Source organism: Strongylocentrotus purpuratus, unplaced genomic scaffold (genome assembly GCF_000002235.5).
Source record: "Strongylocentrotus purpuratus isolate Spur 01 unplaced genomic scaffold, Spur_5.0 spur5_scaffold_11, whole genome shotgun sequence".
NCBI lineage: Eukaryota > Metazoa > Echinodermata > Echinoidea > Camarodonta > Strongylocentrotidae > Strongylocentrotus > Strongylocentrotus purpuratus.
This window is the reverse complement of record NW_022145596.1, coordinates 4,407,497-4,431,949: the sequence shown is the minus strand read 5'-3', so window position 1 is coordinate 4,431,949 and position 24,453 is coordinate 4,407,497. Positions and strand designations below refer to the sequence as shown.

General features: G+C 35.8%; 1 protein-coding gene across 2 annotated transcripts in view; it reads right to left on the bottom strand.

Annotated features, from left to right (window-relative positions):
* The window catches only part of LOC100889647 (circadian locomoter output cycles protein kaput), a 45,319-nt gene extending 35,646 nt beyond the window's left edge, over positions 1-9,673 (bottom strand). Inside the window, exons 1-3 of one of the 2 annotated variants that reach the window (XM_030980418.1) lie at positions 8,736-9,673; positions 3,309-3,356; positions 1,651-1,799 (exon numbers count right to left, since the gene is read on the bottom strand). In XM_030980418.1, coding sequence (XP_030836278.1) covers positions 1,651-1,799; positions 3,309-3,356; positions 8,736-8,743 — 205 coding nt within the window. In that variant the 5' untranslated portion in view covers positions 8,744-9,673. The remainder of the gene's footprint in view (positions 1-1,650; positions 1,800-3,308; positions 3,357-8,735) is intronic. The other variant, XM_030980420.1, reaches the window with a different exon arrangement.
* Positions 9,674-24,453: the final 14,780 nt, after the last annotated feature.

Below are 24,453 nucleotides of genomic sequence, written 5' to 3'. Positions count from 1 at the left end.
GTAAGACTAGTTATGTAGACTGCACGGTCTTTGGTACTCCATAGGCTTTGTACCGTTGCTACTTTAAAACAGCCAAAGCTACTGAAAAGGTTAGGCTACACTTGAGGTTTTATTTAAATGTGCATAAGTGTCAAGTATAGTCCAAGTATAGTCTTAGTATGCAGACCACACAATGTTCATACCACATGTATAATTTGTCACCAAAAAAAGAGAGGGAAAATAATTAAGTGAGATATTTGTAAGGGATTCCAAAACAGAGCAATTACTCCATCAATGTAGTATTCATTAAAGGCACTATGCAACATATTGATAAAATCTTCTGCTGAGAGCCAATCGGGCATCGAGTCATGAGTCAACACATAGCTAACACCCTTCTATGATATGTCACATTCAATAAGGAACATAAATTGGGCCAAATCAATTTTTACATACTTTAAAAATGACAAAACTTGGTAAGGGTATGAATAATTTACTTGTTAAGGCGAGGCGTCAAAAATAAATATACCAGCCAGCGGCAGCTAACTGCACTTGTGCGTCCTGGCTGCATTTTTTAAATTAGCTCAGCCGGCTACCGCTGGCGGTAGGACCCTCAATTAACTCATGATGTCATCATAATGGTCTCCGAACAAAAGCATGCGCCGGCTGCTGCCTTTCGAATGGAAACCGAGCCTCAGATCCCAGCCTGGCGCAAGCCGGCTGGGCTAATAAGTGAAAAATAATTGCCCCAGCCAGGCTTCGGCCGTAATTGCAGCCTCGATGCGCCAATACGTGAGGCGGCAGCCTGCTGGTATCGATATTTTTGACGCCTCGCCTAACTGTATATTTCTCTCCTTTTTCTCCTTCAAATTAAATCAACTCGACAGGAAAGTCCGTTTCCCTCCCACATCTTGCAGTTCCTCTTGAAAATGTCAAATCTATCCCCAGAAGGCGTGATTAGTTTCAATAAAGCCAATTACATAACAGCCCAATACTCCTAATTGAGTGTCAACTCTTGTTAACTTATTACTAAAGGTAATCAAGCATTCAAGCCTATATCTACAGTAGTTTTGGCAAAGCCCCAAGATGACCTTTCTGCAAGATTTCTGTGATTTTGTTTGCTTTCAAACAGCAAGACACTAAACAATTTTCAGTAGCAGTACTGTAAACCTGGAAACTACAGTGCACACACATGTATGTCTGCGAATTTAACACAAATGGTTCTCGTGTAAAAAACATGAAATTTTCATGTGGCGACAGTTTTTGGTTTTACATACCGTAAACTCTAAGTCCTGATTAAAAAGGTGATAGTGATTTAAATACTGGCAATGGATGTAAAAACTAAAGTGTGTACACATTTGTGTGAAACTCTGTGACAGTTGAGTATGATACACTTTCATCATTGACAGATATGACCACTTGCCTCAATTCAGAAAGAAAGTTCAAATTTGATATCACATGACTTTTTGTTTTTTATGTTGAGTTTGTAAGTATTGAAGTATACTTTCTAAATGTACTATGGAATTTTATTTTAACTGTTCTGTATAAACATTATGCTTTTTGATATAAATATGTTCATGTTTATTCAGGGCCCAATGGAAGAGCACTACTTACTAGTCAATGGGCTACCCTGACAAAAGATTAGAAATAAATAAATTAATAAATTGGACGTACCATTATGAGCCTTTAAGAAGTGTATGGTGGCTCTGAGGACTGCGGACTTGTCCAGCTTTCTCGTCTTGGTCGAAACCATTGAGCATAGCTCCTGTATAAGTACATTGAACTGATCTCTCCTCTTCTTCTCACTCGCATTGCGAGATTTCCTGCAGAAAGCAAAACACAAAGACCCATATATTTTACCAAATTGTGCCTTCATATTTTATTATTCAGAAGAAAAAATATAAACAAAACACAAAGACCCACATATTTTACCAAATTGTGCAATCATATCTTATTATTCAAATGATATTTTGCAACATAGCATTTGTATAGAATTCTCTAAATAGTGAGGAATTACCATACCCATATCAGTATTATTTCAAGTCAGGGTAAATTATTAATATCATTATCTTTTGAGTTCCTAAATATGTTTACAGTTAAAATACTATAGGGAGTTCATTGCACAGTTGGGCAGATTCCTAACATAAAAACTTCAGACTGTGAGCCAACCCTTGTTTTTTCTTCTAGTTTTTATTGTTGTATAATGAAACTTTGCAAAGCAAAAACACTCAAATGCCCAAACTACTATAAATTTTAGGTTGTAAAAGAACAGAAATGAGAGTCTTTGTAATACTGCAAAGATAAAGTAAGCAAATATTAATCGACTACGAGGGTAATTGGTGCAAACTATCATCGCCGAGGTGATCTCGGGGCTACTAGTACTTGTAGCCCCGCGAGATCACCGAGGCGATGATAGTTTGTATCCATTGCCCGAGTAAAGGAGGTTAATATTTGTTTTATATCCCACATCGGCAATAAGGTCTATTTAAAGTGAATTTTACATAATTAAAACAACTGATTTTGCAGACAGTTTAGCTTCAGCTAGATTTTACAAAGCACAACATGCGTACATGTAATAGACTACAGTCGATGCACGCTCATTTGACATTGACATTGACATTTCGCGTATCCTACTTTGCTATGCTTATTCAATGCGCAAGTCGCGCAAGTCGCGCAAGTGGGGCAGCAGCAAAAAATTAGGTAGATAGTACTTATCTATAACTTTTTCGTGCTCTGTACAATCGCAATGCAAACAACTATACATGAGGGATATAATAATGAACATCTTATGGATAAATAAGCTGAAAGGAAAATTTAAAGTATACCAAACACCAAAAATATTGTGTTCTGTATGATGGTAGTTCCATGTTGTGATACTACAATCAAAATATAAGCTTCATATATTACTTCTGTAAAGAGAAATAGCAAGTTTAATACACTCTCAATTAACTTAAAAGCGACTCGTGAGTAGGCTACTCGATGCACATGTACGCCTTCGCGTAGAAACAGCCTGGAATGAACCCACGACCTACTTGTGCTCTGTTTAATGTTATTTTTTTATTTTATTCATACTCAAAATTTATCCATTAGCCAACACAAAACAAGGTGAAGATTTTGAATTCTATCTGTACACAAATTATTTTGAGGTGATTGGTACACTTAAATGAAAAAGGGTAAAATGCAAGTTTTCAAAAAATCAAGCAGAAAATGAGAGAGGGCAGAGGGAATAGAGAATAGAGAGAAATGTTGAACATACATGTGTATACAAGGGAGGAATGGGATAAGGGGTTACAGAGAAAGATAGAAAGACAGAAAGAAGAGAATAATCTTACCTCTTTGTGGTATCTTTACTATCTTCACCATCATCATACATATCACATCTGAAAAGAAAAGAAAGAGGAAGAAACTTGTAAATATGATAATGCAAGGTTGTCTACGGATTTCATTGATATAATACTGCACTAATTACAAAATTAGTACATTTGACTACCGTATTCATGTAAACTTATTGCAAACCTATGGTTTGAGATCTAGGTCTGGCTGACCTGAAAATAGCAGAAATATATATTTTTTAATGGATATTTTGCACATTTGTTCAAAATGCATTTAATATTTAGGTGCACAATAACCTTTCTTACCAGTACTAAAGCAGGGCTCCCACTTAGCCGAGTTGGAACCTCGAGTTGTGGCAAGCTGGCGCGATCTTATGGCAAGCCGTCTTAATATTAATTGATATCAATAAATAAATTCTAGTTATCAAGAAATAATTTTATGTTGTAAAGCAATGGTAATTCTTGATATCAAGAATTGAATTCTTGATATCAAGAAATATGTTTTAATGATAAAACTGCTTGCCATAAGATCGCGCCAGCTCGCCACAACTCGAGGCTCCAACTCGGCTAAGTGGGAGCCCTGCTTTATATACCAGAATAAAAACATTATGGGAATAAAAATCGCACAAAGGGTGAAAGGAATAAAAGAAGAAATTTCATCACAATCTGGAAATAACACCAAATGATAACTTTTGCAGCAAGAAATAACTCTGTTCACATTAAATATCATTAACATGTACATTTTTTTTGTGTGATTTTAAATGTGTAAATAAAGTTAGCTGTAAGGGGTAAAAATGATCTTGCAAGTATAATAGCTCATTTGAAAAAATGTCTGCAAGTCAAAGAAAGTTTTACAATTAACATTTTCTTGTTTAAAATGTATAAAGGAAAGTACCTTAAATGATACCTGTTCAGCAAACAAGAAACTTGCTAAACAATAAACCCTTTTTCATATTTTTAAATATTTTAAATATTGTATTGTAGAGAGAAGAATATTGATGTTGGTGGACCCTTGAGCTAAATGTACACACAAAATCATTTCTGTTTTCTGCAAATTTTGACAAGTCAAGTGCATGTCAAGTCCATATGCAATCCTTCATGGAATCCCTATATTAACTAGTGCTGTTTTATTCCACTTTTCTTCAAACCCTTCAAGCCAATTTGAGCACTCACAGTGAAATTTCATTTCATTTCATTTCAAGAGCAAGGCAAACGCGTAGTGTCGTCTCGCTTGCGTCTCGCAATGTGAGTGAGAATGCAGTACTCATATACAGTGTATATGGAAATTATGAAATTTCAGGCTTTCAGTAGTTCAAGATGTGAATTTGGGTTGTGGCAGTTTGAATAATTCCTGGAAAATGAGATAACACTGATTAAAAATGCAGTAAATGCTATCTCAAGCTGCACTCTTTTCTAAGTGAGAAACCGAACATTATTTTCGTTTGTTAAATCAACTGCGCAAAGTTAAGAATTGTGCCTGTACCTCTGACCCAATATCCCTCAAGCGCAATGTTTCTTATCCGACACAACTCTAGACCTGATGATACCAAATCCTCTTGAGATTGTTTTACTCTCATCAGGAGAACAAGCAGGAGGCATGATGAAACTGCACTGGATCATCTTTGAAATATTTACCCAAGTTGGCCTTTAACCTTTGACCTCATCATCAAAGGGCGCGTTTATCGGGGCTTGCCACTAGATATGCACATATCGTACCCCACTATCATACCCCACTATCGAACCCCACAGTTACGATCGTGATTTGCGGGATGTCGCGTTTATCGACTCTTCACGATTCACGATAAAGGCCTTGTCTCTTCGCAGCTGCTAAGCGCTATTTCTCCGAACCGGAAACTAGCCTGGGAATTCCTATTTGTATGTGAGGTTCAAAACAGCTTTGCGTTTATCGATTTCTCAGAAACGTGATTCTGGCTGTATGTCACATTAAAAAAAAAACACCGTTTTGCATCTTTAGATATGCCCATATCTAAAGCCCTTTAAAAAAGGCTTTGCGTTTATCACCTTCTAAATTTGCCTGAAAGACGTTTGAGAAACCTGATTCTAGCCAAAAATTTGGTCGATAAACGCAACCAAAGATATATAGAATTATTGCATAATACAGTGCTTTTTAATTTGAAAGTTCATTGGCATTTTGACCTTTGTCAGATTTGACCCTCTTTTGACCTTATCTTGCATGTTCGAGGGATGTACCTGTGATATGAATTTGTTGATCCTACCTCAAAAAGAAAGTTATTGCAGTACAGCATGATTGTCTACAATGACGAGAATTTAATATTATCTCAAGCTTAAGATTGCTCACGCTAAAATGGGAATGTATACACTTAGCCATTCTGGTTTCAAAGTTCAAACATATAGGCCCGAATTCACAAAGGAGGTGTGTCTACAAACCTCCTTTGTGAATTTAGGCCACAACATGGAGTAGAAAACCATTCCTGCCTATAAATGGCACATGGCTGTTAATAACCTGAAGAGTGGGATCTAATATGAATGTAGACAATGAACTTTTGTATGGTTATATAACTTCTAAATATATAAAATGATCGATGTAGCACTCCATTGTCAGTCAGACAAATATACATTAAAAACCTCAAGCAGCAATAGACAAGTACTCTTCAATAAGTTAGAATTAAATGGAAAAGAGCCACCAGTATATTATACAATTTCTCCATGGTTTGTAATGCGCCTAATCTCTGACCACAGCTATTTGACTTCACACTCACAGTACAGGTGTACATTATTTTCAGAGTACTGGTATATTATTCTAGACTCTAGAGGATCTGCATTTACACTTCAAGCAAAAAACATCATTTTTTTCAGAGGAATTGTGGTGAAGTGTTAGATTAGAATCTCTGACTGCAGACTAGCTTCAGTCAGTCTACATCTGCAAGACAACATGGAGAGGATTTTGCCTTACATTTCTCAAAGGAAGGGAAATTGTAGAGCACACTTGCAAGTGAATCAGCGGAAAAAATTACAACAATTTCATCATATTTGACTTCAAACTGTACACCAAAAATATTGCATAACCACTCGATGGGCACTGCCTGCTCATACAAACTTATATCCCCATAGGCAAAAAGCGATGACAAAGACTTTTTACTTGAACATTTTATTGAATTAACACTATTATTTGAGTCTATAGCCATGTTTGGAAACACATTTGTAATTTCATAGTTTGTACGGATATCATGAACTAGAATGAATGGTAGGAATAGACCATCGAATTTGACATTAGACTATTTTGAGAAGCTTGATATACCGTAATTAACGGTGTATTAACCGCACCTTTTTGCCGCCGAAAAAATTCAAAGTCGGGGGTGCGGTTTATACACGGTACACCAAAAAACACCTGGCGCTATGCCTGGCAATGTCTCCCAGCTCAGTAATCGGTGTGATGACTCGCCACTTGGAAACTAGAACACTCAAATTTGTCTGTCATCTTGGTTTGAAAGTAATCTTTCTGATAGATTTCAATATGTAGTTTATGATAATAATTCCTCCAATTTTTCTTCTATTACACAGGGTACCACAAGGTTCTATCCTAGGACCTGTACTGTTTTTTTAGGGCGAAAAAGAGGGGTGTGGTTAATACAGAAGGGCTGTTTATACAACGTTAATTACGGTATGCCTCGCAAAAGTAATGTCTGAAAACATCAGCTGTGCTATTTTTTAGAGACTTTAACATTTAATAAAAGAGATACAAAAGCAGAAAAAATTACGATTCCTATTGAGTTATACGGTCTAAAGCAATTGGTTAACCTACCTAATTGTATCACTCAAAATCATGAGCGATACTGAGAGCGAGCATTTACACTGCAACAACCAAGTTGAAGCTGATGTAACAAAATTTAAAAAAACCTGGAGGTAGGGCTGTTTTACTTAGGTTTCTTGTCATGTTTATGGGTACTTATTTAACAACTTCTGACAAAACTCTGAAATATGAGGAAAAACCCTGGGTTTCTGATTGCAGTCTAAATGCCCCTATTGAGTGAACTCAGGGTAGGTTCATCAAAGGTCGCTCAAGGGTCCACAGGATTAGTGAGTCTAATGCACTCTGCAAACACCAAGGCCAAACAAAGTCTGTCCTATTTGCAGCTGCCAAAGATGGTTCCTTTTTGGAGACCTTCACACTGAATTCATGAACATGTTGCCTACAGTACAGATTCAGATTCTGTTCATAAAAAAATTGCTTTTCAGTATCAAGACGGGAGATTGGGCTATCTTCTATGAGATTCCATTTTGAAATAGAGGTCATGTAACAGTTACATTTACATGGTATATATATTGAAAGATCAAATATACTATTATTTTGAGTAGGGAGGAGGGGACAGGGAGGGGAGGGAGGGGGTTCAAGTGAGAAGGAAGATAGGAGGGAGGGAGGTAGAGAGGGAGGGAGGGAGGTAGAGAGGGAGGGAGGGAGGAAGGGAGAAAAGGAAGAGAAGGAGAGGGGAGATAGCGAGGGGTAGAGAGAGAGGGCAGAGAGAGATGGAGGGAGAGTCTATTGGGGAAAATGGGAATGGAAAAACCGGTCAAAAACCTTTTTTGAGGGACTTCATGATCACTTTGAAGCGCATTTTTTTAGGGCTTCAATATTTAATACACCATATCACAGATACTGATAACACGTAGGGCCATGCATCTCAGATTTAACATTGTTAAACAATGCCTTTTAAATGAGCTTTTATACATGCCAACATGCTTGCCACTATGATGACGAAACCATAAAGTATATTACAATACATTCCTTTTCTATACATGTACCCACTATACTTCATGTACATCCATCATGTAATATATACACCTCTATGAAGACATTCCGAGAACCATTGAGACTAACTAATCAAGCTCTGCCTTTTGGAATCATGCACAAATCATAAAGCTGTTTTCATCCAACTAGACCCATTTACACAGCTCCCCCTCCCCTGAAAATAAATAAATAATAATAATAAAATAAATTTAAAAATTATTAAACAAATTTAAAAAACATTGGTGTTGCTCGTTCTGCTGGGGATTTTTGGTGAGTAAAAGCTACAAACTGACCTGTTCCTCTCATTTTCTTCTTTATTAATTAAAACAACCTAATATCATGCTGGACTTCCCCATTAAAAGTTTAAATACCTAATTACAGCATCAACAGCACTTCTTCATCTTTATAACTTGCTAAAGTTACAGTGAAAGTTCATACAGTGTAGTAGATTTTTATGTTCTCGATATTTTTCATATTTTTACCAACGTATTTAATTTTTCTTTTTTTTCAGAACTTGCAGAATAAACAAGCTATTTCAAAACGAAGGCTTAAATAGACTGGGATATTGAACATATCGCAATGCCACAAAATAACCAACTGTTATCCCTGTAGGCTAAGGCAAGGCTAATTTCCTCGCTAAATTTTGACTTTATACTCACATTTGCATATTACTGCTTATCTAATGCGATGACCAGTGCGATGAAAAGGAATAAAAACCATGGAGTCTTCTTACAGTACTCAAAGAGCTATTCATTCAGTGGTCACCAATGTTATGCAATACATGTTAATCATCCAATCATAAAGGAGATTGGCCCGGAGACTCGACAGCAAAATCCACAGCAATATTCCAATAGATCCAGTTATCAAGAGGCAAGGTAATCAGAGCCTTTCGCAAGAACGCTTGTGAATGAGAGAGGATATGAAGTGACCATACCAGATCCATTCCATTGCATGGTTCTTTCATACTTCTGCACTGGCACCTTTTGACGCGATTGTAGATTAAATATTCCTCCAATTCAAATGATGTGTAAAAACTGTGCCATTTCTAACGAGTGAAGCTCCATGAATATCCCACTGGGTGAGACACTGACGGGAGATAAGAGAGCCTCTCCGATTTGTTTTCCAGCTTTGACAAAAGCAGGCTCTCTCCAAGGGGCCATACAGAACGGGGACATGAAAGGCATATTAGGGTGTTGAGTACTACCTCAGCGTGAGCGGCAGTGCAGCTTGCAATGTAGAGCACACACTATACAGAAGGGTTCATTAAGAATTGTGTCAAGTTTACTATTATATGCTTCCATTAGAGATACCCTACAGTTTGTGTGCTTTAATGAAGAGTGGGTGCATAGGTGAGTGAGTGTGTGGGTATGAGAGTGTGTGTATAAAGTGTTCCCTGCCAATGGGGGTGTGTTGAAACCTTACCTAACTGCCTTTGATAAATGTGTTTACGTAACCATACATATAGCCCCTGTCTAGTCTGCTGGAGGATTAAGCTGAACAATAGTGTCACGGACTGCTCGTCTTCAACATGATGTAGACATACATTAAATACAATTGGATACAATATTGGCACTACTAGAAAATATAAAATATATCATGTAGCCTAAAAGTTTAACTGTAATCTTTATTATAAGTATATTTCATTTTCTAAAAATAGACCCTTCAATAAAACTGAAATTAAAATAAGCTAGGGGTGGGAAGGGTGGGTGGTGTAGTGTCTTGAAATATATATATATATATATATATATATATAGATGTGCCTGATGATGTACGCACTTTGATATATGCTTTTCAATTATATTATCATCATTATTATTAATTATTCATCAATTTATTGTAGTTATTTGGGGAACCTGAACCCGAGGATTGACCTGAAGCGGGTGATCCCTCGATCTTCATTTAAATTTTAATATTTCATTTTTCTAGAATAGCCCTCTAAAAAATATTTTAGTGTTTTGTTTCTTTATGTGTTATGATGTTAGTATTTCATATTTTATTATCGTAAAACCAACCCAAACTAAATGTATCACAGCACTTTACAAACTTATTTTATATGTGTACGTGAAATTAAATTAAGACAACAAATATATTACTACAAGCACATACAATTGTTGATTTAATGGTCAAAAGAAAGGTCTTCAGTGACTTTTGGAAACCAGAAAGAGATAGTAAAGCCCAAATAAACTGAGGGAGGTTGTTCCAAGAGTGTGATGCAGCAGAGGACTTGTCTATAAGTATAAACTCTTAAAGAGCAAGTCCACTTAAAAAATAACTCACTTTCAAGAGAAGCAGAAAAATCAGACAAACCAATTAATGGGATAAAAATATATAAAGCAATTGATAAATAGTGAGGCAATGACGTCACAAACTGATAATAAAATTGACAATTTGTGTAGTGATTTCCATTGTTCCATACTTTTTCAAAACTTCATTACTTCCTTTATACTAGCTATTCGATTTTACTCAAATTTGTTTTGCTCTATCTCTCTTGTTTTTCTGCATCTATTTAATTAAAGCAGATTATTTTTGGAGTGGAGTGGTTTTGGCCTTTAAAAGAGTTGAAGCACTGATACTTGTGCATCACAAATTGATTTATAAATTATCTACATGTAACTTGACAAGTCTGTAATTACATGATTAAAGGTACTACTAACATTTTATACAGATACTAAAAATGTTGCAACGTTTATTCCTTTGAGTTTTAAGAATGATTTTGAAATGTTTGTGACTGGATATACTGTTTTGAATAGCCTTCATGATTTCATAACAGGCATGCTGCATACACACTGTACCTGCAAACGCTTTCAACAGCAAATATTAGGAAACCAAGGGAAAACATAGTATTACAGTATATTTTGTACTTTGTTTTATCGCACAGAATTTCTCTGAAAAAGATAGGAATCTAGGACTCATAACAATTAAAGCTATGAACTTTCTAAAATAGGAATGGTTGCAGCTTTGATACTGTTCTCAGCAGGGTTGTGGTTATTTTTTTAAAAGAAATTACATACCATTGCTTCTACCCATATATTCCTGTTTCCCATTGACCTGATTTTTCAACTTAAAATTTCAAAATTACACCTTTAATTAAGTCACTTTCGTTATCAAGAAACTTGTGACTGCAAAATTATATATTGTGATTGATTGAATTGCTGCATAATATTTTTGTGAATTTTAACCACTTTCACAATCAACAAAAAGAGTCATGCATGCGACAGCTCCTGTATTGCTGCACACAGGTGTGACCTAAAGAATGTGTGAAAAGGGCTCCATGTTTTTTTGCTGGTGAAGGCCCACGACATGAATATCTTTATACACCCAAAGGAGAGATGAACTTTTAAAACTTGCTACATGTAGCTAGAATAACCAGAGTCCTCACATTACTCTAACTACTGCAGCATAGCCATATGTACAGCCCATTTTCATTAAATGGTTGGCATCATTTGGAAAGTTTTTTTTTCCTTTTCAGAAACCTGTATAGTGTGTCCATGTTTAAGTACGGTAGTGCCCCAAGGTAGAAGGCACCATCGAGAAAATTATAATTTAATGATACTTTTTAACAAGACAAATGGGAGAGTCAACCTTGACTACATCATGATCCACTGTCAAAAATGCCTATTTGACATTTGCATAGCTATAGTGATCTTATATTCCAAACATTCATGACTCTCTAAATATTGTTCCAAAATTATTTCAAACTACTGCCATTTAATGATATTATTGTCTGCTTTTATACAAATAAACTTGTTACAAGGGTTGGATAGCCCTTTAATAAAATGTTTTGGGGGACGAACACCTCCACAGTTTTGCCTCATTATGTCAACAGAGTCATTTCTTAACATTTACATTTGAAGTGGTTTTGAGGTGTTTTGTTGCCTGATGCAGACATGAGCTAATTATCTCAACATTAATAGCCAATTCAGACTATATGACATTTACAGGAAACTCACGTTTAAGAAATGTGGTATAAATTTATTTTTTTTTAATCATTTTTATAGCCAAAGGGGCAATCAGACTAGAGAAAAGGTAATCATATTGCTGTACGGTTCTTATACAGTGTAGCTATATGATGAATCCTTGTAGTCTGGACAAGACTTAAGTGAGAAAGAAAGTCACTCAAACCTAATCTATATCTACCAATTTTATGTACATATTCCTGCATTAAAAATAAATATTGACAGATAAAAAAATGTATGATATCACAAGAAATCATGTTCTTAGCATGAAATATAATAATAATAATAATATTTAGCTTTTATATATCGCTTAATACAAATGTCTCTAAGAGCTTTACAAATATACACAGTACCGGTAGTCACAACGAATATATAAACCTACTGTGTGTTTATGGTCATTTTTGGTCCTTTTTTATATTACCTGTATACACTTATACAGGTAAACCTCCAGAGTAAAATATAAGTCTCATATACAGAAGTTTTATTCTTTCTTTTCTTCTAGTGGAAAAATGGCAACTACATGTATTCAGAGGGCTCTAGCTTTTTGAGTATTTCATGTCTTATTCAGAACTTTCAAAAACTATAATATTGTCAGTGTCATTAGTGTTTCATTGGTAGTAATGAATTAAATTATGCTTTCATAGCACAAGAGATATAAGGGTGTCTCTACAAAATAAATATACACAGGGTTTACCTTACATTATTACCAAAGTCAATCAATCAATCTATAATGAGTATATAAAAAACAGGAAGTAGAACATAGTGTTGGCATATGACATGAATAATTGACCTGTGCACTTCTTTGTCAATTTCTTCCATTTTGTGTTTTTTTTCTGAAAAAGTAATAATAGAATATGCTGTTTCTTCTCGTTTCTGAGTAGATTTTGACATTCAATCTGGCGACAGTAGTCCTTTACGTCTGCATCTCTGAAAATCCATTGTTAATTTTATCTCTCCGCTTTATTAGATCCTATAATATGAAGTGATGTGTGGGTGTATGAAGATAACAAGTAAGTAGCGAGAGTCCTCAAAAATGTGACGTCTCCAGCTAAAGATGGGATTTATTGTGGATTTTCAATAATAAGGTCAAAATTTAAAAGAAACTGGATGTATTACATCAGCCATTCTATGACCGCATGCTAGTCCACATTTCTTGGATTGTACGCAACCTAGAAAACAATGTCTTAGGAGCTTCGTGGCAGAGAAGTCTCATCACGTTCAATTTAGCATGGTTTTTATCGAGGTTCATCGAATGATGCTAAATCATTTTCTTTAAGATTTTAAAGGATAAGTCCCCTAGTCCACCCTAATAATAATAATAGAGGCAGGAATAGTTAAAGTTTGAGCAATAGCCAATTTAAAAGTAGGAAAGTTATTAAAAAAATTAAGTTGTCATCAGTGAAATACGTGCTGGCAACACTGTGACATATCTTGCAAGATCCTCTCCTATTTGCTCTGTACAGAAATTTCATAAATTTTTATTTTCTTAGTTATTGATGACGGAAAAGATTCATTCCATACAGGGGTTGTATAAAAGCATATTTATTTGATTTGATTTGATTTGATTTATAACCAACAGCAATACATACATTTCATACAATGATTTTACATATATAGAAGAAGATAAACTACATGTATTGGTTGGTAAAAGGGGCCAGATGATATCATATGTGCTAGTCGAGCCTAACCCTTGTAAAAAAAAAACAGCTTTACAAAGTATTTAGGGTGCATGTATGATTGAACATTTTCATTAGGGAAAATAGACATTTCTGAATTAGTTAATATACATGTACAGTGCGTCCCATAAAAAATGAAACCAAGAACTATCAATGTTTTATCATAACTTAATCACAATTATAATTAATAAATGACACATATTTGGAAAGCTTAGATCCTCCTCTTTCATCTGATGCAACTCATATGACTCATATATCATGCATGAGTGATTAAAAGCAATTTGAAGAGAGAAAACCAAAAAGACATTTGACGGGCGGTATCTGAATTTCAAGGAGAAAATCACATTTCTAGAAAGTTCAGTTTCTGCCCTTTCATATAACACCTCAATCAGGAAAAATGAGCCAGGAATAACAAAGTTATGTTTGTTCAAAGTAATGCTTGCATTTCCATAATTTGATCAAACGAGTTTGTTTTTACTAGCTGCCTGCCGTTGCAACGAACAGAGTTGACAAAAGACTTAACTCCATTTCGTTGACGATCAGCCATGCACAAAGAAGAGGTCAGACCTGATGCATGACTGATCTTCAACGAAACGGAGTTAAGTCTTTTGTCAACTCTGTTCGTTGCAACGGCAGGCAGCCAGTAAAAACGAACTTGTTTGATCAAATTATGGAAATGCAAGCATTACTTTAAACAAACATAACTTTGTTATTCCTGGCTCATTTTTCCTGATTGAAGTGTCATATGAAAGGGCAGAAACTGAACGCACTGTATATAGCAAATGGGAGGGAACCTTGTAAGATACATCACAGAGTTGTCAATTTGTGTTTGATTGATCGCATATTCAAAAATTCATAATTTTTCATCGTATTCTGCTGAAACTTTCATTGATCCGTTTCTCTCATTTTGTCAGCTTCTATCAAAACCAACTTAATATTAGGGTGGATTTCCCCTTTAGTATATCACTGCTGAAGTGGGTAGAGTACAAGTTTGGTTAAAGGGATAGCTGAGTTCTGTTTTCAGACCGCAAATGCCTTCAAAGTGTGTGGTTATCTATAATAATAATACGCTAAGGCTCCGCGGGGGGCGCGACGTCTCGGCGAGCCTTTGTATTCTATTGTTTTTTAATGAGATCGCCGACCCAAGTTGGTGCGGCTATCTCCTCCTGAACCCTCCCCTCGGGGTACCCGTGCCCTGTGCCATCGTCCGCGGGAGAGTCTACTCTAGCGAATTGGCTATACTCCGCCCGAGGTCCTCCTCCGTGTCGACGTCCAGGGCGAAAACAGACGCGACATGCATAATGCAGGATATGCGTGACGACAGAGATACCTCATGCATATTCAACATTACACACGACAGACGTCGAGCAATCCCGTCGACGTCCAAACTTAGAGACCTATTTCCATCATGATTGCCGCGATTTTGATATAGTTTTTGTGAATGGAGGTATGAAATCAAAGCTTATTTTGTGATTATTACGGACATGTATACTAAATTTTGATCATCATTTTCTAAAGGAAAGTTATTACAAGAAAACCATTGGACTGACAGTTGAGTCGCAAGCTGCCTTCAGTCAACACACAGTACAACGCTGCTGTGCAGTGTGTGTGAGTTGACATGAGCTTGCAGGATGCTTCAACACCAGCACCGCGCACTGCAGGCGTCCGACGCCTGCGGCGCCGGTGTTCGAGCTTTCGGAGTTACGCTGTGCTGTGTCGAAGCTGAGCTGAGCTGTGCTGTGTCGAAGCTGAGCTGAGCTCGAGTCGAAGAGATTTGACACTTTGAAATTGTTATCTGTTTGTTTGCATCATTATTGCCGCGATTTCAATATAGTTTCGTGAATAGATTAACGAAACCTGAGCTTAGAATTAGTAAAAGTATTACTAAAGTCTACGTTTTTAAACGACTGTCTGATTTTCTTGTGAAAATTTTACTTTGAAAAATGATTATCGAAATTCATGGTCGGAAATAATCACAATCTAGGGTCTATTATGTTACAGTTCTTGCATCAAATCAATGCATGAAAACTTAGTTATTGAACTAGAAAAATGTTGTTTTTTTTTTTTAAATAGGCAATTATGAAGTAGGAAGCCTGAAACCTTATAGGTCTAGCATACTAAACAAATCTCAACAAAGTGTAGGCCTATCCTTTTGTGAATTAATGAAAAAGTAGTCCCAGAAAAAAGAGCCCCCGAAAGTTGAAAAAGTAGCCCCCGAAAATTTCCCTAAAATTTGAAATGGATTTCCGCGGGTCCCGAGTTGAGTGTATATATAATATAGGCGTGGGGTCCACGGGTTTCAAGGGGCCATAAACCCCCAAAAGCTCGGGGGTTACGTTTTTCAAAGTTGGGGGGTGGGGGAGAGATCAGATCGCAGCGAGTTGAGTGTATAGATCTATATAATATAGGCGTGGGGTCCACGGGTTTTAAGGGGCCATAAACCCCCGAAAGCTCGGGGGTTTTAGGCGTATAGGGTCAGATGAGCATATTTTTAATACTTTATTTGTGACACTTGCGGGTCACTAATTGGCGTGGGGTCAATACGTAGAGTTGCGTAGTGTTGCGTACCAACTACGCTGGCCTACGTTACTATATGCTGAGGGACGGAAAGGGGTACGCAAGATGAACGAAAACAATTCAACCTGTTTAATTTTTTTCGCCAGCCTACGCATAACCTACGCAGGGACTATTTCCCCATTAATACGCAGCCTAATTTCTGCGTAGTCGGTACGCCACACTACGGAACTCTACGCAGTTCCAGTGGCTTAAAGAATAACTACCGGTACAGTTGGATCGTTTTTTTAATTTTTATATCAGGCCAAATTAAAAAAAAAACATGTTTAGCTTCCTGTTTTTTCGAAAAATGGGAAGGAGGAGGCCCTTTTTTTTTCTTTTCATTTTCTTTCAAAATGGCCGCTCCGTACATTTTTCCTGACATTCAGGCTATTTTTCAAGATGGCGGCCGACAATTTTTTTTTTTTTTTTTTAAATCAGAAATACATTTTAGCAGTGCTTTTCATGTTTTTTTTCTTTCAAAAAAAAAAAATAAATAAATTAAAAAAAAAAAAAAAAAATAGGAGGCGGCCCCCAAAAAGGAAGCAGGCGGGGACGCTGTTTTTTTTTCTTTAAAAAAAAAAAAAAAAAAAAAAAATATATTAAACAATTCCAAAAAAATTTAAATTTAAAAAAAAAAAAAAATAGGAGGCGGCCCCCAAAAAGGAAGCAGGCGGGGACGCTGTTTTTTTTTCTTTAAAAAAAAAAAAAAAATTCAAAAAATTTCAAAAAAAAAAATAGGAGGCGGCCCCCAAAAAGGAAGCGGGCGGGGACGCTTAACATGTATATTTCTTAATGGCCTGAATGGCAAATAAAGTTCTTGGTGGTTTTAATTTAGACAGTCTCTATATATCTATTTACACCCCCCGCCCCCCTCTAGGATCCCGCGGATTTCCGCGGGTCCTGCTAGTTGCTCTTATAATAGCACTCCTTGAAGATCGAATCTCTCCAAAGTAGTGTACAACTATGGTACGGTAGACAGTTGGAAATATTAGGATGTAGGGGTGTATTAATTAGGCATTGCAGATGAGATGCGCTCGATCTACATGTACATGTAGCTATAAGTATGAAAGGTACATGTAGCATGATTTGATGTACTATGGAGTGGGTAGCAGCATTGTGGTACACCGATGAATAATGTGATGATAACAAATTTGGTCTCATAATCAATCAGTATAATCACTTCATCATTATACATGTAGCTATTAATAGGGATGAAGTCTGGACTCGACCCTTGTGTAGGCAGTGATCTGAAGTTGGAGGTGGGGACGAAAAGGAAAGTTCACCTGAAATTGAATCATCCACCTACACTGTACGGCAAAACAACCACTGAGGGCAGTACAGAGTCTTCTCTAGTACCATACATGTACTGTACGTGTAGTCTATAAATACACATATGCAGAAGTCTTAGAAGAATACTCCATCGCTACCTGAGGATTGTGAAAGGTCATTGAAATAGATTCACATCTTTTGTCAAACTAATAGTGTTCCCCTCCAGAAGTGAGTATGTATATCAAATTTCTTACACCAGCGCAATAAACAAGTAGGCTACATGTGTCCTCTAAAATATATGGAGGTCATGAAGACAAAGACGAGATAATGATGTTTTTGTATGTGTATTCTCCATCACTCCATGTCATTAAAAGTTGTCATCATCTCCTTAATTACGTATTGTTGTACATACATGTAGTAAAGTAAACTAGTAAAGTGACGTGGCACATGAGTGGGACAATTGTAGAAGAACTCATTATTTTTTGCAAAGATACCGGTAAGGCTCTAGACTCAACTACATGTAGAGACGATCACTCAGATTATGCATATTGACATGTACTTTGACAACATCAGCAATCAAAGAAAACTTTGAGTTCTGGTAAAGTGAAAATCAGTTCAACTAGTGTGAGCTCTCTCTCTCACTCTCATGTCAAAGAATACCAATAGTAATAGTAATGACCAATATATTGGATTAATCTTAAAATGACATCATACTAAAAATATGACGAGATATTCTCTAAGATAATATCTGTATGCGGTCACCGATAGACGTGAATCCAGGAGTTTGTGAAAGAGGGGACACATTATTCCCAATAATATGTTGACAAGCAAAAACAAGGGGGTCATCAGAAATTTTTTTTTGACAAGTACAACAAAAATGTCTTCAGGGATTTTCATTTTTCTTTGCCTTTTTTATCCTACACAAATCTACCCTTCGTCTGCACCAGTTTGCCCTTCTCCAAGCCAGACTTTAGGGCCTGCTTGATGAATAGCAGCTGGCTAGCAAAACAAAAAACAAAAACAAAAACAAAATTTATCATCTTAAACTGTGGAACATATGTTGGAGCACTTGAGTTTCAAAGAGGGGAGGGGCACAGGCCAGTTGTGCCACCCCTAAATCTGCAAGTGGTATGCAGGGCTTTTTACTGTATGTGATTTTTCAGCAATAATTAATTAGTCATTTCGTTCCTGTTTTCACGAAGTGATGGTAGAGAGGAAAATCTGCACACAAATTGTATGCGATTTTCATTCACTACCGTCACTTCGTGAAAATAGGGACGATTTGTTATCATTTTAATGGTTCCAAGACCTTACAATTCATAATTCTATGGTACTGCATAAATGCCATGAATCTTTTCTGATTAAATTCTAGTATTCTACCAGACAGTTTCTTTCAAATTAGAATTTGGGCTGTCATCATCATGCCCTTTGTCAATATTTATCTCTTTTGCAGGACATTAATCATCTGCTTTTAATACCACTCTTGGCACAGGTGAGATTATCTGGTATGATTCGTTCCTTGGAAGAAGAAAAAATGTTGACTTACATTAAGGGAAACAATCATATCTATCATTAGTATAGTATTAATGACTGCTTTGAGAGAAATAGTTGTTTTTATACGCTCAAGGGAAGGTTAGAATTGTGCTATTACCCGAGGCGTGCCGAGGGGAATAGCCCAATTGTAACCTTCCCGAGAGCGTATAAAAACAACCATTTCTCGAATATTAAAGCAGTCATTAATACTTTTATATGCCGAAAAAAAATAGACTAAAAAATAAAAAATAAAAAATACTTTTTTTTTTGGTCGAAGATGAGATTCGAACTCTTGCGTACAAAAGGTGATGTATCTAAAGTCAGCGCCTCAGACCTCTCGGCCATCGCGCGCTATTAACATGCTTGGCAGTTTTGTACAATATATACATTAAAATGGATTGAAACCGGCTTCGCGTGTGATGAATGCTTCGCAAAAGCTCCATATACGGACTCTTCTTTTACTTTTGCAATGCATATTGGCACGAACTTAGATCAAGATCTATCGGCAGATGTTGTTTTTTTGTTTTTGGAAGTTTATTTTCGTCTTCATGTCAGCAATGCAAGATAAAATTGTCGGTAAGATCGATCGAGATTCAATTGTATTGAAATTACCGACCAATTATTCGCACACATACGGTATCCTCCATCGCTCAAACCATTTTTTAACATGTAAACCTATGGGGTAACCATGGAGACTGACCTATTTTTTTAATAACCATGGTTATTAAAAATATTAAATGTTTTAAGCATGGTTACCGGGAATTTTACAGGAACAGTTGAAGTTTATGAATGCAATTTCGACCAATCAGATGGCTGGATTACTTAAGTGAGGTATATAAAAGGTATTATATACCTCTCTTTAGAAATCTAGCCATCTGATTGGTCAAAATTGCTTAAAAAACAGCCAGGCCTCTCAAAGCAGTCAATATCTCTATATAATCACCCCCATCAACAAGTGAAAAATATAGATAAGACATTTTAACGGTTTAGGCCAGGATTAAAAGCACTCATCAATACAGGTGTGTAAATCACAAACCTAATTGAATATTGAGTTTTTGTTGCGTCTTGTACATATATGTAGATGATAATTTTCATGAAAACGTGTCACTATTAGAAGTGAAATATATCAATATTTAAATGTGTCAGTGGTAATTTCATCAAGATTATATGAAATACAATAATTTCAATGCAAATTTTCATTATGAAATGCATTGGATATTGCCTATGGCATACTCTTGCTATTAATCTTTGTAATGTCTGGAAACTGCAAGGATTTACAAAGCCACTTCAGACACAATAGGTGATCAGGCAAAACAAAACCACTAAAAAGTCACAGATAGGATTTTTTAGTTTAGGTATTATTCTAAATGAGGAGAGTCTCAGCTTTGAAATGATGACTCATCACAATTCTGGTTCTTAACAAACAATTGTTCATTTTCTCAGAATTGTCAAATTAAAGTCTGTGTTTTCTAACATCATGTACACAGGAAAAGAAAACCATGTCATCATTCAAAGTACATGTATGAATGTTGTATGCACTACAATGGTACCCCTGTATACTTGTAACCAGTTATTAAAGCAAGATAGTGATTAATAAATTGGGCTACATGTATGTACAGTGCATGAGAAATTTACTGTTTAAAAGGAAAAATTGTTTAATGTCAGCTTACAATAGTCTATGACAGCTGGTCAATCCTCACTGCACAATCACAAAAAGCTAGGTGTTCATATTATACAATGTTCATAATAGAAATTTTCAGTCAAATTGACGCTCAATAAAATAATTTTTTTGACAATTAGAAGTTGTACATGCATGTGACAAAAGGGTTACAAAAATCTTTGTAATAACTCAGAAAAGAAGAAAATATAAAACAAATGATGATGTGATAACTTTGCTTAAAACTTTTAATCATATACTAGTATGTATCTTTAATCTAATTCTAAATCTGAGAAAATATTCTTTTTAGCCGTAGAGTGTTACATGGGAACAGGGAATGATTTTATAGCTGTGGAAAGCTCTAAAAAAAGCACTCAAAATGCGAAAGAAATCAGCAACAAAGAAAAGAGTAAGATAAATCATACAGAGATGTAAGTTGTCACATGTAGCAAATTATATTTCATATTAAAAGGCAATAGACACAAAGCTCCCTTGAAAAAAAAGGGAAAAATTATACTGGTATTCTGCTAATGGATTCTGTTTACTAGTACTGTAATATCTGTATAGTGTATCCTCTGCACTAAGAATTATTCATTTTATATTCTATGGCCTCCATCCTCCCAAATCCCTTTTTTATGGGCTTCGCATAATGTGTAGACAGCTTAATACATGTTAGATAGAACACTGTGTACCCAACCCAATGGAACACAAAGATCTGTGCTGCCTTTATTGATTTAATCTGGCTGAAAATAGGTACAAACAAAGCAGTATAATGCATATCCGTTAACTCAACTTTAATGTCCAGTTATTTGCGTCTATATTAAGGAAGATAAGAAAGACTAACGCATTATTGCCATTTACTAAATAAATGTACAATTTATAAGATTTGTTTCTTTTGGGGGTATCATACTGTAAATATGACAATATTAGTCTCCTCAATTTTGCCATGTTCTTTTGCTTTTACAATAAAATATAAAAAATCTCTCACATTTAGGGTCAAATGTGGTCAAAACAAAAGGATCAGTTATTCCCCTATACACTCCAGGGATCAGTTGCATAAAATTTATCGTTGATGGTAACTTGGCCATCAATGGCAACTACCATGGTAACAGGGGTCAACAGCCAAATCAAAATCAAAAGGTTTCCACAACGGTAGTAACCATTGATGGCAAAGTTACCATCAATGGTAGGTTTTGTGTAACGGGGGCGCTGATCTATTCACAGTGGGGGCTAACTGTGTGGGCTGAATGTGAGATAACGAGGAGAGGGTGTGGAAGGGGGTTGAATAGGCTCACTGCCTTCTCCTTTCCATTCTCTTTCTTTTTTTTAAACTTTTATTTCTTTTTTGTTCAACATTTGATTCAGAGGTGGACATATGCCATCTTACTTCCCTGTACATGTAGCTATGTAATTGTCTATTATTAAAGTACATGAACCTTTTTGACCTATAATGTAGGCTTCATAATATCAATAGTATCAATCTATTATTAAGGAGTTTGAGGGGGAGTGGGAAATTGAATAACAAATTATGATTATGAATTTTTAATGTTGTCATCCATCAAGCTCACATTGGCATCATTTTCCCTAGATTTCCCTAGAAAGCAACATTCAATATTTCTATAAACTATACAGTGTGAGTCAAAAAAAAGTTTACACCTAGAAAATTGCTAATTATTTTATAAATCATCTATGAACAGTAACTTATTATACATCTTATGAAAGAGTGTTTTATCTTGAATCATTTGGTATCACCTTTGTGTGGTATGTGTTCACGCTTGGATGAACAGGAGGCATTGTTTGCGAGCGTGCAAATGTCGACTTGCGCCAAGTTGCTTATGTATTGTTTGAATAAAACAATTGGGATTTGGGTATTAATTTGGACATTGCAGATCCAAATAACATTCCTAACAAAATTACTCATGCCACACATATCAAATATCGAATATCAAATATCAATGAACATTTGTGCGCGTGTGTAAGTGACTAGCTTCTGCAAAAAGCATTGCATCTTATTTGATACATTCAATTCATTCTCTCACTTTAATCTCAACATATTACATACCGTAGGCAGCACTTTGGCGCAGGTCTGTTTTTGCACTCTCGCAAACAATGCCTCCTGTTCATCCAAGCATGAACACATACCACACAAAAATGATACCAAATGAATTGTGATAAAACACTTTTTCATAAGATGTAAAATAATTTACTGTTCATAGATGATTTTTAAAATAATTAGCAATTTTCTAGGTGTAAACTTTTTTTTGACTCACATGGTAGTGAGAATTGTTTTTTAAATATCGCTCTTCCTGGTTGATGTCTTGATGATGTGTTGATTTGATAGCAAGGTGATCTTTCTTTGTAGCTACTTTTATAGCTTTAATTGATTATTTACACAAGTTTCTTTTTTTCTTCTTCTTCTTCAAATTTACTATGCAGAGCTCTTTTAGAGGTCTCTGGAACCACATTCCTGAAGTATTTTTTCGTCACATGGAATCCATTTTACGCAGTAAGCACATATATATTTGGCAATTGATGCTAGAAAGATTGAACAAATGACTACCTTTCATTCAATGAAGAGGAAAGTCCTACCGCTACAAAGATACAGTACAACCAGAAACTTTCAGCATAATGGCATTCACCTGTATGAAACTTCGGCAAAATGTTATGGTCAGCCATTTTCACAGCAAGAAAATTGCGATTTCGCCGGACCAATTATTTTGCAGCATGAAACTCACAGTAATCTGCAAAGCTCACAGAATTCACAGGAGTTTCTGTTTTTACTTGACATATAATGATGTACATTTTCTTGTATGTTACCCACATTTAGAGTAGACTACCAAAATGGAAACACAGAACTATACGATGTCATAACCCTTTTCCTAGTATAAACATCATAGAAAGAAATATTGTGTAACAAAACACCGTCTTGTGAAACGCAATCAAGAATCAGGTTTCCATTCTAGTTGTAAAGCTGTATCATACAAAAATTGATTAACTGGGCAGGGCTTATCATGAGAAAACATCAACGATTGGACAGCCGTGATGCCAATTCACCTTTACAAGACTAGTTTCTTTAGATGCTTTACACTAAGTTGTCATTCAGGCTGAATGCCTCTCAAACTATACAGTGCATATAAAAAGAAGTGTACCCAACTTTGGTACATGTAGCTGCTGATTAAAAATTTATAACCAATATGACTTTAAAATCTATTTCATGATGAAGAGTAACTTGTTCTCAGTCAAATGATATGATATCCTATTCATTTAAAAAAAATCACAGGTGACTGAGCACCAGGGCATCGTTCATGAAACAATCATAGATGTACAGTACAAGTTCACTGACTCCCATTGAAATGCCTGTATTAAGTTTAACATGCATTTCAATGGGATGTCGGTGAACTTGTACTTATGACGGTTTCATGGACCGATGCCCAGGGTCTTTAAAAAGTGTTGTAAAAAAAAAAATGTGTAACAAGTTTGGGCTGATGGAATGATTGTGGGTCAGGCCATACGCATGTGCTTCTTTGTTCTTAAATCTTTAAAAAGTGTTGTAAAAGAAAGAACGTGTACCAAGTTTGGGCTGATGGAATGATGGGTCAGGCCATACGCATGTGCTTCTTTGTTCTTAAATCCTTTTAATTAAAGGATAAATTTTGCCTTGTGCTTCAGTGCTTTGTTGTTTAAAATGATGCAATGCATCTAGGGATTCACAGAACCTCGTTTCAATCCA